Below are 16,279 nucleotides of genomic sequence, written 5' to 3' on the forward strand. Positions count from 1 at the left end.
GACAAGCTTAATGTTCCTGCTGGCTGGGAAAAGCAGGAAAAGCAGTGCCATTTCTGGGCTGGATATTTGCTTTGCTTTCTGTTTTGTAGCTTTTCTGCCTGCAAAATAGGGATGACCCTGTTTCATTTTTTATTGTGTAAACGTATGGACTGGGTGTAGGTAAACTCTGATTTAACTGCCTGGAGTCGAAAAGTTAGGCTGAATTACAGAAATAGTAGCAGATGGTGAGAGAGTGGTGAAGAGTCTTTGGCTTCAATGAGTGAGTCTGTCCACTGCAGAAAAACCCTCCTTGGTGTCCCATGTCTGGAGCTTCCCTGACTGTTGTTCCCATGTCTGATTTCCCTATATCATAGTTTCAGACTCCCAGTTCGTGTTCTCCACCTGTCTGAAGCAGCTCTGCCGCTCTGAACACCCTCAAGGGCTCTGCCAAAAATCCTGGACTGGTCCCTTGTCTTAGTTCTTGAGCCAGAGCTTCTCAAACAGCTCCTCGTGGGGCTGTGCTGCCAGCCAGGCACAAACTTCAGTTGCTTCAGCCTTTGTCCCTCTCCTAAGATTTGTCTGTTCTGCTCCTTGGAGTCACCAAACTGCTAATTTTTCATTATGGTTATTAAGTGACTACTGGAGTAAGCAGTGACCATCTGTCCTCTCAGTCCCTGTTTGTGACATTATCAGCTGGTCTCTTCAAAACGTCTTTCTTTAAAGGGACTGCTGTAGAGCACTCCACACTTCTCACTCCACTTAAAAAGAGACAAATTATGAGCTTGAAAGGTATTTCTGTATCAACTTTCCCAAGTATTTATTGGGAAAAGGCAACAAACCTTTGCAATGCCATTTCATTCTTTACTATTAGAGAGGTTGTGTCTTTGGATCAGAGCAGGGCAAGGAAGAATGGGTGCCTAGGGTGGGTTTGATTATGCCTGTGAACTCCGATGGGAACTTTCTACCCCCCTTGAAGAGGAATTCTCAAAAAGTATGGAGTATAGGAGCAATAGCCATGGAGTTATTAACTTCATAATTAGTTTAGCTGACTGTTATGTATAGGTATTGTTACAATTTTCCAAAAGCTTTTGTATGTTGGGGTTGTTTTTTTTTTTTCACTTATGGATGTTGTGACTTTAAATTTTTTGTTCACTTTATAACCATTCAATACAAGTATTAAAGTAAAAGACATAAAAGAAACTGCTTGTAAGAATGCAGAGCAGAAAAGGTTAACAGAAAGTGAAGAATATTAAAGTTAGCATTAGTCCCAAACTAAGAGAATTGGCTTCAACACACCAGGCATTTACTAGTGCAAGAAAAGATAAATCTGTTTGTCTGAATTTCAGTTTCTAATTTCCCTAATGAAGATACACTTAGGTTAATAAACAGGGCTGACAAAACTGTCAGGTATTTGTGTTCATTTAGGAAATGCTGCCCAGCAATCTACTGTTGACATGAACATGATGGTGAATTGAATATCAATTAGTATTTTCAAGGCAGAATCAAAATTATTAAATAGTGCAGCTGGGCTCCTACCATAATTTTGTGACTCCTGTTTTTGTCAGGGTTAGCTCTTGATCTTTTTGAATTGCACGTGTGAAACTAAAAACATAGAATAATAATACAACTCTGATGTTGTTTTCTGGAGCTGTGAACAGCATTAATTTATCTCACTTCATTTTAACAGCTATAAGGGAGTACCTTAAAGCTGAGTCAGTGGTAAGAACACATTGTTTCCCTGGTACCTAAACCCCTTTTCCCCATCTCATTCTTTGTGAGGAGCACATTAAAGTTGAGCAATCTGCCTCTGCCTGCCAGGACTTCCTCAGTTCTGTGTTCACTGCCTGTCCTGCAGGGCTGACATTGCAGTGCTCAGCCCCTTCTGGTGCATTGCAAACGTAGGACTTCATCCCCTCTGGCTGAGCTATGGATTTCACAACCTTCTCCTGCCTTGCTTTCCCATCTGAAAGTGCTCTGATCAACAAAATCACTTTGAAATCACTTTGACGCTGCTTTTAGGGAAAAAGCTCTGATACAGGCTAGGAGAGGTAGGACATTACCTACTCATTTTCCATTCCACAATTACCTGAGGAAGACTCGGGGCCTCATCTTTTTCTGAGATAAGCCCATTTATTTTGGATGTGAGTATGCTTGCTTTTTACCTCAGTAGTTTTATTGTTTCTTGTGCTGAGGAGTAAGACTCACATGGGAGAAGCAAGTGCCTGTGTGAGAGCTCAAAATACAAAATGTTTACTGCTGTCTTAGAGCAAAATAACCTGCTGGGTGGCAGAATAAGTAATTAAGATCTAGCCATGTACAGTTTGGAATTGTAACTGTTATCCTAGAAATATTTCAGGGCAGAAATTGTCATGTCCTTCTGCACTGACAGATTTTCTCCATGCATTTGGTGCCACTGCATGTATCAAGTGGCTTCATTTGGTATTTGTGAAATAAAATTTGGAATCTACCTTAGTGGGGAAGACTGAATCTTTTATTGACTGTTATTATATGCCTTTATCTGATAAGTTGTTGAATTTCTCCTCCTGTTTTGATATCTTTGCTGGAGTTTTAGACAGGGATTAAAATAATAGAAAGAAAAAGAACACAAAATTTTACTGTTATTTCTTTTGGGTACAAGGATTCATGTTTATTGAGAGTAACTGTCCCTCTTAGGTATTTATAAATTGGAAGTCACAGTAATTGATTATCAGATATTTTGATAAGTGCCTAAAGTATTGCAGTTGCTTGTTTTACAGTGAAATGGCATTGGTAAGGGAAGAAAAATGATCTTGTTAAAATATGTTTGTGGTTGAAAACTTTAAAGTTAACCTGAAGTTAACTTAGAGCTTGCAAATTTTTTTAAAAAACCTGCTTTTAAATCCTACTTTCAGAAAGACAGGTGTAACTGATGTAACTGAGGGGTCTGCAATGGTTGGCAATGCTAACAATGATATAATATGGGAATAAAGGGATTTGTGTTGATTTTTAAAGTAAGAATGGAAGAAAGTATGAGAAAAGGATGTAGTAAAACTGAAACTTTGGGTATGAAAATGTTGGTTTCCATTCCAGTGAGAGATGGAGCAGAAGGGTTACAGCAGCCTTCTCCTCTAAGGAGAAGGTGCGTCTTCACATATGGAAAAGATCATTATATTGGCTCTGTAATATTATACATTTTAATTTCATTTAAAAATTATCTTGCTAAGAAATAGGTAAGAATATGTTCTACAAAAAAAGGTTGAATGTAACAGGTGGCTTTTTTTTCCCCCCAAAAGTGCCATTGTTTGCTTTAATCTTGTTTTCTCAGAGCCACAGGATTTCAAATTATGTCTATCCAGAAAGTTGTAGGAAACAGTAAGACTGAAACGCATAACTGAATCAAATGAGAAAAGAGGGGAAATTATTCCTTAAGCATCTGTATGTAATCTATGAAAAGAAAAATGGTGCTGGGGGAATTGAGTTTTGAAGATTCTCACTGGAGACCTTGTGTAATGGAGTAAAACAGTACCAAGATAAAGACAAGCATTTATCCAATATAACCCCATCTAATAACATTGCAAACTTCTTAGCACTGACAAGATAAATGTATAATGAATGAGGTGTTGGGTTCAGTACATGAAAAATTATTCTGGCAAATTTTCATTCATTAGAAGAGACTTTTAAAAGTGTTTGTGTGAGTGTGCAAATATGAGAATAACAAAGGTGAAAGGGAAATTCCTTTTAAAACTTCTTGATTAAGAAATGACTGAAAAAATAAGAAAAGGCCAGTTTTAGATAACAGCTCAACCTACATTGGAGGTAACATGAAAGCAGAAACTAGAAATACAAATATTTCTCATAATTAATGGAAAAGACAGGGTACATATGGAAATTAGCTCATGTTAGAAAATAGGTAATTTGGAAAATTGAAAATAAGAAGTGTGTTAGGTAAAAAACCAAGTCTCACAACACTCAGGACAATGGGAATTTCTTTACTGCATTAAGAAAAAAGATGTTTGTGTGAATGGTATTGAACTATTTTTAGAAAGAGGCAGAAAATAATGTGTTTGAAATTGGGAAAATCAGAAATTAGTGATTTATTCATATAACATGGAGAATATGAAGCACTCCCCATCTGGTGTAAATAGTCCTGGAAGAGTCCTGAAAGAATTGGCTGAGGACATCTCTGGGTTACTGATGGTAAATTTAATGAGTTCGGGGACTCAGGGAATTCAGGAATACTGGAGGAGCGTAGGTGTTAGAGTCGTGGTTTGAAAAGAAAAGGGAAGCACCATTAACAAGGTAACTAGATTTTTATAAAACTCACATTTGGAGAAGTCATTTATCTCCCTCTCTCTGCCCCAAGGCAAGAGGAGATTATGCAGAAACCAGGCCTGCCAGTGTTCAAGGTGCCTTAAAAGCCTCCTGGAGTGGAGATTCCCCAGCTTCCCAATTAGTCACAGCTCTCCCTCTTCTTTACAACTGTAGGGTAGCAAGGATTTTCTTGGAGTCTGACATAAAACTCTTGGAAATGTTGAGGAGAGTGGAAGGATTACTCTCTCTGTTTTGCTGGCTCTAATCCTGCTTATCTCAGGCAAACAGCATTGTCAATACTTTGTTTACTCTCTGATTTGCTGTGACTCCTGTACACTTCCCTGGCAGAACTGCTATCTAGACAGGTGCTCCTCATACTTTATTACTTGCATCTCATTAATCTTGCCTAAACCAGATAGCTGTTGCATGCAAAATAATGAAAATTATGGAAAAGGATTCAATTGATACGTGTATAATGAATGCCAGTTTATTTGGTTTATGGAAAACAGGCCTAGTCATAAAACCAAGCATTTAAATAATTTTCCCCAGTTGATTGCACGTTAATTGCCAAGGTAACTTGGATATTGCATATCTCCTTCTTCTTTCTGTCTTCTTCAGGCAGGCAAGCCATAGCAGTAATATGTTGAAATTTTTTATGTTATAAAAGAATATGACAGAATCTTCTGACAGTAAAAAGCTTGCTTTTTTTTTTTTTTTTTAAACCCTGAGGTCTAAGAAACCCTAAAATAGTTTTAGTGACTGTTAAATCACAGAATTTGAGATAGTCATTGAACACTATTCAGTGTTCTAACCTTTTTCATTAGTAACATGAAAATAAATATAAGCCAAATACCTGACAAAAGAGCAGTAAGTAAAGAAAGGAGGAGGAAAGAAGGGAGGACCCTTTCCCACTTAGTAAAGGTCAGCTCTTGCAAATGGAACTTTTTTTTAGTATAAACAAATGGATCTTTGTACATTCAAGAGCAAAAACTTAACCCAAATTGAAAAAAAAATGATGATGAAAAGGAGTGAAACTGTACAGGACAGTGTTCTTGTAGAGTAGTAACAGGCCATGAATGCAGTGCTGCAGAAAAAAATAGGCTAATGTGACCCTGGATATATAAATAGGATATAAAAATAGCCAGGATTCTTAATACATATTGTTAAAAGGAATGATTTCAGAATACTGCATGTGATCCTCTTTCTAAAAATGAAAAAAAGCCCTAAACATAAAACCTGAAAGAAAGTACTGACACTTCATAAGAGAGCAACAACTCTCTTGAGGGCTGAAAGTGAGAGACTTCAATAGCTCTGTGTGTTTGCCTTATAAACTTTGCAGTCAATAATAAAGTTCTCAGGGACAAAAAAAGGTGCCAGTTTTGCCCATTTCTGGGGGTCACCTGTAATACCTCCCTTCCTTGCTGGAAGATACTGAAACTTTCAAGGGTTTTTTGGGTATCCTTTACACAGTACAGAAGGGATGTTCCTGAGTTATTAGTGCTGTCTTCAGAAATTAATGTCTGTGTACTGCTCTGCTTTAGGCTAACCCACTCTAGAGGTAACAGTGAAATGTGTAAAATGGAGCAGATCTAACTGGGTGATCTGATATTAGGCTGTGATTCCATGAAGTTGGCCAAAATCCTGTATTAGTTGTGTTTATTTACACATACCCTGTCTGGAGATGTGTAAAAAAAAGAAGAAAAGAAACTGGTGAAATGAATGTTTGGAAGGCTTTTTTCCTTGGCTGTACAGACACGTTTCAGAGTTCATCTTTAGAAGAGCATTTTGGAATGAAAATTAAAATTCCACCCTGTCAGTCCTTGGAGCTCTGCTCGTCGTAATTTTAGGTAAAACAGTTTCCCTGGGACCAGGTAAAACCTCTGAAAGATTAATTTCAGTTGTAAAGTCTAATAATAGCAGTGTAAAATAATGTCCAGAAAAAAAGGAAACTGAAGTTCAATATGATATAATGAGTAATAATAATATAATATATATTAATGTATGTGCTGGAAAATAAAGCTAAATACTTCAAAGAATGAAATGTGCAGGTAATTAAACAACAGGCTTACAGATGTATGTTTAAGTCTGTATAGTATTGTTGGGCAAGTGTTAGTATCCCCAGTTCAGTTATTTAAGAAAGGACATTCAAGTGCTAAATCTGAGTTCTTTTTATCCAGAGAGTTGTTTTTTAAGAGGGTCTTTGAGTTCATTTTGAATCGTGACATGACTTTGTAATGGCAGTCCTAAGCTCTTATTCACTGTGCAAGTTTTAGAAGCATCACCTCAGAAAAGTGCCCGCTAAAAGTGGAGGTTGGATGTCACAAATGTCAATAACATTGCTGAGTCTCAACCAGTGTACTCAGAGCTTTTCCCATAAAATATTCACTGCAGTAGTTCCAGACACACTTCTGTTTGTGCTGGCAGCTAATGGCTTGTCCTTAATGGACACTTCTCATTTTTTTTTAAGAAGGATGGAGCTTTTTGTGGCATACAAAGGAGCATAAACAAGTAGATGTAGGGACAAGGGTCAATAAATACAGTTTTGTCCTTCCATTAGCTTTTTAGGGAATTTTCTCATTATAAACATCATAGGTGTAGTGCCCACCATCTTTTTTTAGTCTCTTTGCATGTGAACTTCTAGTTCTTTCAAAACTTTCCTGCAGGCAGAGGGGAAGCCTCCACTCCTGTGTGTAATTCAGATGTTTACATTCCTCTTAGCCTGGAGCTCCTTGGCAGAGGGAATTTTCTGCCATAAGAGCTGTGAGTCAAAGGCTCCTTGGCAGTGCAGATTTGTCTGCCATCAGGTCTGTGCTGCTGAGGATAGGCTGCTTCTTAATCACCTCATTTAAAGATAGCTTGGGTGTCTCTGTCTCACACTGAAGTCTAGCACGTAGATACTTCCAAACTTCTGGAGTGTGCAAGAATTTTACTGCTTTATCCATGTCCTCATTTGTATAGCAGGCCCTGTTGAATCCACAGCTTCACTGGAGTTTGTGTTTCTTTGGCATTAACATAAGGTTTACTTGATCTTTCAGTATTTGCATATTTTGATTGATAATTATTTTATGTCTTAATACAAGCACTGTTGTAAAGACAGTCTTTTCATTTTCATGATTTTCATCTCTGACTCTGAAGGTGATACCCTTCTAGTTCTGGTTAGTAGTTGTTTGCTGTTTTGAATTCTCAGCTGGAGAATTCTCCAATTGGTTTGAATTTTCCAGTTCTTTGGCAGCTTGGGTAGGTGAGGATATGTGAGCATTCAAGAGCCTTGGTATGTCAAATGTATCAAAAACTGTATTTTAACAAAACTCAATTACTCATTGGGGATCATTTGGTAAGTGTATACAAGGAATGTTATTAGATCATGGCTCAACTAAATCTAAACTTCATATACTTTCAGTGATGAATTTACTCTAGTTTTTAATTTTTTTTTAATGTATAGCTTTGAGCCTTCAAGTACTATTTGATTAATTCAGGCAAGGAATTAATTAATTCAGGCTCCAGTGAAGAAATGAATTAGTTTTCCTTTCTATATTTTAGGTCTTGTTCCACAGTAGTTTTAATTTTGAGTACTTGGATGATGTTTATTAAATTGCGGTCTTGATACCACAAAAAATTGTAAAAGTGAAATGACACTTCAAACACTAATGCTGCTCATAGATAAATTTATTTCTGCATGCAGATCCATGGGAATAGCACTTGACAAAGAGCAAGATAAAACTTGAAACTCAGCTGGAAACAGAGTACATAACCAATAGTCCACGTTTTCTAAGTGGAGAAAGGAGGGCAGGAGAGATGGGAAGAAGAAAACAAACACCTAAGATGAACTGAGCAGTTGGTCCTCTCTGTGGAAAAGAAATATGTAAACCCAGTTTGCAATTTTAATTTTTTTTGGCAGTAACAGATCCCCAGTAGATTATAACTTAAAGGTTTATCAGGAAACTGATACATCAAATGTCAAGTGAGAAGATGCTTTTTTTGACTCTTCCATAAGAGCGTGGTAGCCTGACACAAATAGAAAATAATATGACAGCTGTAAATCACAGCTTTTTAAGCAAGTGGAAGACAGCAATAGTCTCAATGAGGATAGTGATACTTTTTTAAAGAAGTAAAACAGGGTTTGTAAAAAATGGTTAATTTATACTCATATTATTCACGAAGCTTCATACAAGTGAAGTGGTGGAGAGCAGACTACTCCCCTTTGCTGAATATATTTTAAAAATGTCATTATTTCTTCACATAAATCATTAAGCTTTTATGTGGTCTGTGCTGAGCTTTTTCCTTGCCTGTGTGTCTGTTGACAAGACAGCAAACTTCAGTTTCAGGTTAAAAGTCACTGTCCATTCTAACGTAGAGGAGCTCTAAGTGTCACTAGTACAGAAGAGAAGGGAAGATGCTGGGTCAGGTTCCCCCTAATGAGCTGCAAGTTCAGTGTCCATGCCAAGGTGCCTTTTCCATAAGGCAGAAAAACATGACCTGCCTTCTGCTACCGTATTGCTTCATAGAAACACATTATAGATAGCTGTACTTTGATTATTTGGACAGAAAAGAGGTGGAAAATGGCACACGGCAATATAAACCCACAAATGCGTGTTTAGTGGGGTCATGTTTCAAATTAATTGCTTAATTATTTTTTCCATCATTTAACCATTCAAAGAAGAACTGAAATTAGTGGGCTATAAGGAGGAACTCAGCAATCAAAATGCACCAACTCAATAATTAAAATAAACTACCTTATATAATACTTCATTTTGTGTTTAAATACTAATTTAGATTTCTGAAGTTATAGGGTTGGATGAAACAATTCCATTAGAGGGCAGTAGTACCTATGGGTAAAATGTCTCATGTGCTATGTATATTTTGTTTAGCATCAGTGAATGGAAGTGAAAAGGGAAGTTAATGTAATTTAACATTAAAATAATGCAGAAACATTGTGTAATGTACCAAAATGCACATCCTATCATAGATCAAAGAAACCAACATGAATATGGCAGAAATGATGCAAAGTATATGCAGCAGATACTAACACTGTGATACTCCATCCAAGAGAGAAACTGAGGTTGTTTGTCTTTCTGTGTTCTCAATTTTTAAATTGCATAGTTTGTTTCTGGGAAGTTTATGGGTTTCATAAAAAAAATTTTTAAAAAAATCTTACTTTTGAAACTGTATTTTGTTAGCTTTAATGCTGCAAACTTTCAAATTTCCAGGCAAAGGAATTGAAGGAATTGAAGGAATGTGCATGTTTGATGAGGCATCTTTTAACGGTTAAATATCCATAGTGTACTGTGATTTGGCCATGATTTCTGCAAAAGATTAAGGGGCTTTTTATGAATTTCGAGATATTTTTTAGGTAAGAAATGTAAGCCGTGAAAGCCCAAATCAACCTGGCTACCATGGCAAGATCAAGCCTTCCTGTTTTAATACTTTGCTGTGTCTAATCAAGGCAATACCACAAACACCATTTCTTTTTCCATTTTCAGTTGTGTTACTTGATACTACAACTGCCCTCGGAGAACTAGGATGGAAAACATTTCCCTTAAATGGGGTAAGTCTTTCACCATTTTGGTTTTTTTTGGTCTGGATTTTGGCATTCTGACACTCTGGAAGTGAATGGCTCTCGTACCTGGGTGGATATTCTTGCAATATGGACTTGCCTGAAAGATCTTAGTTGTTCTTGGGACTGGAGCTGCCTGTCTTGTGAGTAGGAATTACTGATGCAAGAATGACATGAGTACACATTATTATGTTCTTCTCTTGCTTTTCTGAGTACTAAGTATCTATCTTACTTTAAATCCAATTTTAGCTGCTACACATCATAAAGTTTCTTATTAAAAAATTCTTATGCTGGAGGAATGTGGATTGTTCCTCTGCTGGAATAAACCCTTTTTTTGTGTGTGTGCAGAATAAAAGGAAAAATAATTACCTGTTTGGCAAATTGGACCAAAATTTTATGGTTTGAATGAGAACCAGTATGGACTTTCGCATCTGATAACATGGTATCAAATTACCTAAATCAGAAAAATGAAAACATGAATAGTGTCTGTTATCCATGGGAACAGTGAGCTTGGGGTAGAGCAGCATTTTACTCTCTGAAGTTCAACCATCAAGTGCTTTGCCAGTGGCTACACTTTCAGAACCTGTTTTTTTCCTTCCCACCCAGCTACTGCATGTCACAGGGCATCAGGGGCACTTGGAGTTTCACTTTTAAAGTAAGATGCATATTCTGGAGCATTTAACACGTTCTGCATCAACTTGTAGTTCCATGTCACTGTACATATTGTGTATCACTTACTTTTATACTAGCTTGCATTATCTCTTGATTCTTGTGTATGGGGCATATAAATGACTTGCTTCTCTGAAATGAGCTCAGAAGATACTGTTTTTCTCAGAGAAACATCTTGTTCCATTTTCAGTCATTTTATTTGCCATGTTCTGTTCCAGAAGGAAGTAGAAACTGTCTACCCTCAGCACCTTAATAATCCATTTTTATAAAATGCCTTCTGTGTCTTTGCCTTCAGGGATTTCATGCAATATGACATTTCTTAATCTCAGCCTGTTTGCAACTTTATGGATTACTCTTTTTTCTTTGTATTCCTAGGCATAATTTCCATCTCTCACAGATACTTCTGTGTTTCACGTTTTGTGTGCAGTCTCACGCAACCTGAGTTACAATTCTGAAAGTTTTATTTCCTTTAAAAATCCCAGACAAAGTAAATACTGTCATGCACCACAATGAGAAATGAATCTAGGAATTTTTGCTCTAGCAAAAAGTAAGGACTGTCATCTACCATGATGAGAAAATCCAGTGAGGAATGTTTTGCTTGAGCACTGGGATGAGCTCCGTGGAAGTGCTCAGTACATTTGGAAAGCAGTTACTGTGTAAATTCCTAAAAGCTTTAGGTACTCTGAAATTAGCCACAGTGTACAAACACAAAAATGCGTGCGCTCCAAGTTAATTGGTATTTTTTGGTTCATTATACATACCCTATGCATACCCTAAGTTTTGCAGCCTTTTGAGGGTTTGGAGTGTCTTAGGACCTCGGCTGTATATTAAGAACTGGCAGCCCTTAGTAGAATACATATACAAGGAGTTTACATTTCAGTATGAACCTGGGATTCAATTATTAAAATATTGACCAAAAATGTACAAAGTGACTTGGGAGAAAAAAAGAGCTAGAGTAAATAGGGGGGAGAAAAGTGTAGCATAAAATCATAGGATCATTTATATTGGAAAAGACCTTTCAGATCACTGAGTCCAACTGTTAACCCAACACCACCATGTTCACTACGTCCTCAAATGCCACAGTCACACACTATTTGAACACTTCCAGGGATGGTGATTTATGTCCACAGTACTACCTAATCTGATTTACTCTTGTATCCTAATATAATCCAGAATAAGGCAGAATCATTGGTGTGATTGAGATTTTCACTGCAGGGGTAAGAATCTGTTTTGTCCCATGATGGGCACATTAGGATTTTCTTGTTTCCTGAAGCAGAGTGACAGATTTTGAATTATTGGTGTTTTTTGAAATAAGTTTTTTTCAGGTACCATTGAAATCTGTTACTTTAATCAAACGTTTTTTTAAAGTGTTTCTGTAGTGTTTACGTGTAAGAAAAATGTCTATGACATATGATTATTGCTCTGCTGAACATTTTTGATGTTAGGAGGATGGGATGAAGGGTTTTCTTGAGCCTGTGACATTAGCAGAAGTCAGTAACTTACTGGTGTACTCAGTCACAAGGAATGTTTTCATTAAATTAAAGAGCTACTGAAATAATAGTGCTTGGGATTTGGGTAATATTGAGTATGCCTCAGAGATGTTAAACTAACAGGCCGGGGTGAAGTGGCATAAAAAAATCAGGAAATTCTTTTGGAACTTTCAGAACCTTAACCTTTGCCTACCAGACTTTTTATTTTTAGTAAATTCATGACATAACATTTGTAAACTTTCAGCAGTTTTGGTCATCATTGAGCTGCAAAGATAACGGTGTTATCCATATCTTGGGAATGTAGTATGTGATTTTGTTTTTAAATTTTCTTCTCAGTTATTTGTGCATCCTTCCTGTAGCATGAGAATGCAATAGTTTTTTTCTTACAAGTGTGTTTTATTTGTGTATCAGATTTTTTTCCTTGTACTTTGAACAAGTAGTAGATTTAGTGCTTAGAGCTACAAAAATGCAGCATAAACCAGTAATATCTCTGAGGTCAATAGCATCAACTTTTGTTGACTGAGTTCCAGTTTAACTTCTTGGTGATGGGCTGTCTAAAATTTCTGCCTTAATAATGGGCACATCTGATACTTCCTCTGTTCTTTGGGCTGTAGTTCAAAATGACTGATTGATTTATGAAAAAGCATGCACTATGAAAGGAGATCTTTACTCACCAAACTGTCACTCCATGACCTTGAGAATACAGAACAGAGGTTTGGGGTTTTTTTTATTGGTACAAAAAATGGGAAGATGCAAGTTCATGTGTTTCAGAAGAGGATGTGAATGAGAGCAAGTGAGCAGTCACAAGTGCTCAAGTGCTTGTGAAGCAAAACCCAACGTTCTAACCAAAGTCAGTTTGCTGACCTTGGGGACACAGTCAGGAAGTAGGAAAGAAATTAAAAAAACCTGAAAGTCCAACTGAAATGCAGTGGTCTACAACCTTCTGTTACACATTAGCAGTAATACTAATAAAATATTACTTACTCAACTGCAGTTGGTGGGATTTTTTTCCTTCTGTCTTCAATGTGACTTAAAAAAACCCACTATTTATTTCCAATTGCCTTAATCATTGCAACACAGTTTTGTGAGCAAAGTTTGCTCAGAAGCTGTGGTTTGGGGACTGCTGCCATATGGGCCTGTCCAGTCCTGATAAATTTCTACCATAAAATGGTTTGTGTTGGAAGGAAGCTCAAAGATTGTACCCTTTTCAACTCCCTGCTGTGGGCAGGATGCCACAGGACCACATTGCACAAACCTCCAACCATCCCATCTGTCCTTGGACACTTCCAGGGATGGGGCAGCCACAGCTTTTTGGGCAACCTGTGCCAGAGCATCACCACCCTCACAGGAAAGGATTTCTTTCTGATATCCCATCTAAACCTCCTCTCTTTCAGTCTAGAGCCATTAGCCCTCATCACATCTCTCCATGCCCTTGTGTAAAGTCCCTCTCCAGCTCTGTTGTGGCCCCCTTTAGGCACTGGAAGGTGCTTTAAAGTCCCCTCACAGCCCTTTCTTTTCCAGGCTGAACAATCCCAATTTGTGCATAGCCACTCCAAAAATCACTTTAAAAGGAGAGCAAAGTGATTTACAGCACAAAGCTACGAGACATTTAGGTGTGGAAGAGACTTGTAAAAGCTACTTTGACTTGACAGTGTAGACCACATGTGGCATCAGCAGTAAAGAACCTACTAGAAGTCCTCTAAATTATTTGACAACTCTGAGAGATAGGAAAGTACTTTAGTTTCCACAATGATTTGAACAGTTTCCTTGTCAATTGGTAATTTTCCTATTGATTTAGCCAGGGAAATAATTTTGGTTGAAATATCTTCTTTCTATAGGGGAATTAAATTATTTTTAATAACTATCACTAATATACAGTATTCTTGTTCTTGTGTTAGGAATCTTTTGTGACTAATCTTGTCAAAGTACTGATTTTTTTTCCCTATCAGTCTGTTTATATTACCCTCTCTGTTAAAATCATTGTTTTACAGTAAATGCATTAATCAACAATTTATTTTGTAGCTGCTTCTTAGCTAATTAGGAGACATTCCTGTAGTTTATGGTAACAGGAGTTTTGAATGGCTTGGTACTGTTTGTTACAGATAGCACTGAGGTTTTCCTTGAAAGAAAAATTTCTTTCAATGCAGCTGCATCCATCTTCACCTTCATCTTTTTACTTATATCTTAGAAAGTGATTGGGGAAATATATCTTGGAACATTCTTCTACCATACTTAACATTTTTAACTATTCATTTTCTTAAGTAGACTGCCTTTGAACTGTATTTATAAACATAAGGAAGTTTATATACTTAATACTTATTTCCTAAACAAAACAATGGTGTGTTCTCAGCACTATTTTGGTCACCAGTATAAACATTGCACCAAAGGGCAGCTGGAAAGAAATTAGTTCTGTCCCAGGCAGACCCAGTGAACATAATTAAAATTCAAGTTGTGCGAAAGTTACCAGGATGGAACAGCAATACCATAAAAAGGCTTCTGTCTGAAAGTATTTCAGTTTTCTTCCAAACAAATTGTAGAATCGTTTGGGTTGGAAATGATTTGGATCACTGAGTCTGAGTGCAAATTAACACTGCTGAGTCCACCGCTAGGCCATGTCCATAAGTGCCACATTGACTTTGCACATTTCCAGGGTTGAAGACTCAGCTGAGTCCCTGGACAGCCTGTTCCAATGCTTGGTAACCTTTTTCCTTGAAAACAAAAATCCTAATATCCAATCTAAACCTCTTCTGGTGCAACTTTAGGCCTCTCATTTCCTCTCATCCTGCCACTTGTTCCCTGGGAGAAGAGACCGAGCCCTGCCTGGCTATACTCTCCTTTTAGTGGGTTGTAGGGAGCAGTAAGGTCCTTCCTGAGCCTCCTTTTCTCCAGGCTGAGCCCCCCCAGCACCCTCAGTGGCTTCTCAGAGCACTTGAGACCCTTCCCCAGCTCCATTCCCTTCTCTGGACACGTTCCAGCCCCTCAATATCCTTTTTGTCCTGAGGGACCCAAAACTGAACACAGGATTCAAATTGTGGCCTCGCCAGTGCCAAGTACAGGGGGACAATCCCTGCCCTGCTCCTGCTGGCCACACTAGTCCTGCTCCTGGCCAGGATGCCCTTGGCCTCCTTGGGCAACTGCAGCTGTGTGGGGAGGTGTTGCAGAAGTAGCAAGAAGCAAAGTTTTAACTGAGAACTGGGGATGTTTTTTAAAGGGGAGAAAAAAAAAAGCATCCAAAAGTCTGAGTTCTTCCCCTTATTATAGCTCTTCAGTTGTGGGAAAGAAATGTAGTTACATCTGTGAAAGCTCACCAGCAGAATTTCAGAGGTGTTAGGGATGCTGTGGTTTTTAATAAGATCTTTAATAGAAGGTAGGGATTTAGCTGTCAGAATGTTTAACAGGGATGAAGGGAAGGGAAGGAAGCTAATCAGATTTTCACACAATATGGGGAATTTACAGAGATGACATTAAGAAAAAATATTGGCAGTCACGTATTTGAGCTGTAATTTGGGCATAATCAGATGCCATCCTCTGCAATGCCGTATTTAGAATCCTTTTTGACAGTCAAGTCATTATTTGAGGAAAAAGGTTAAATCGAGGGGTAAGTTTTTTGAGATTAATTTCCATCTGCAGAGATTAAACAATTAGGTATATCCATGATCTAGTTAAATTTCTAGGAAAGCTTTCTTAAAGGAGTTGCACTTGCTCACATGAGATGACTTACGAGAGTCCAGTTTCCATGTTTCTTTTAGGAGTATCTGTTAGACCATAAAGGCTTTTCTTGAAAGCTGAATGTCCCAGAAGCTGTGTCCAGGTATAAAAGTGCATGTCTAAATTTTTGGGTTTGCCTGTATTGGTAAAAGGGCAAAAATCTTAATTTTCTTGGAAAACCCTGGGGCCACAGAATTAGCTGTGGCTGTGCTGGGAATTTGATAGTCTGCTGGATGGGTGCAGGGTCCATCAGAAGTAGGTAAATTCACAAAATTTGGTAGGCACTGTAATGAGATAGTATTTATCATCCTCAGGTGTTTTTTTTTTTTTTGTATAAACACTTGCACAGTATCCTGATTATTTTTGTGTGGAACATCTAATTGTAGATTCCACAGAGGCTTGACTAAATACATGATCATGTTCTTACTTGGATAGTGCAAACACATTTTGGGCCCACTGGTGCTTGCCACTGTGCAGTCACAGACCTAAACCATTCCTAGCCTAAATAGTGTGATGTCCTAAATTAAAAGCAAAACAAAAAAACCCCCAACCTCTCAGAAAACAAAAACAAAAACACAAAAACAAAACA

General features: G+C 37.6%; 1 protein-coding gene across 1 annotated transcript in view; it reads left to right on the plus strand.

Annotated features, from left to right (window-relative positions):
- The window catches only part of EPHA6 (EPH receptor A6), a gene marked incomplete at both ends in the record, with an annotated part of 364,185 nt that overhangs the window by 17,252 nt on the left and 330,654 nt on the right, over window positions 1-16,279 (plus strand). Inside the window, one exon of the mRNA XM_083855628.1 lies at window positions 9,750-9,814. Coding sequence (XP_083711754.1) covers window positions 9,750-9,814 — 65 coding nt within the window. The remainder of the gene's footprint in view (window positions 1-9,749; window positions 9,815-16,279) is intronic.

Source organism: Zosterops lateralis (genome assembly GCF_965231275.1).
Source record: "Zosterops lateralis genome assembly, chromosome: 2".
NCBI lineage: Eukaryota > Metazoa > Chordata > Aves > Passeriformes > Zosteropidae > Zosterops > Zosterops lateralis.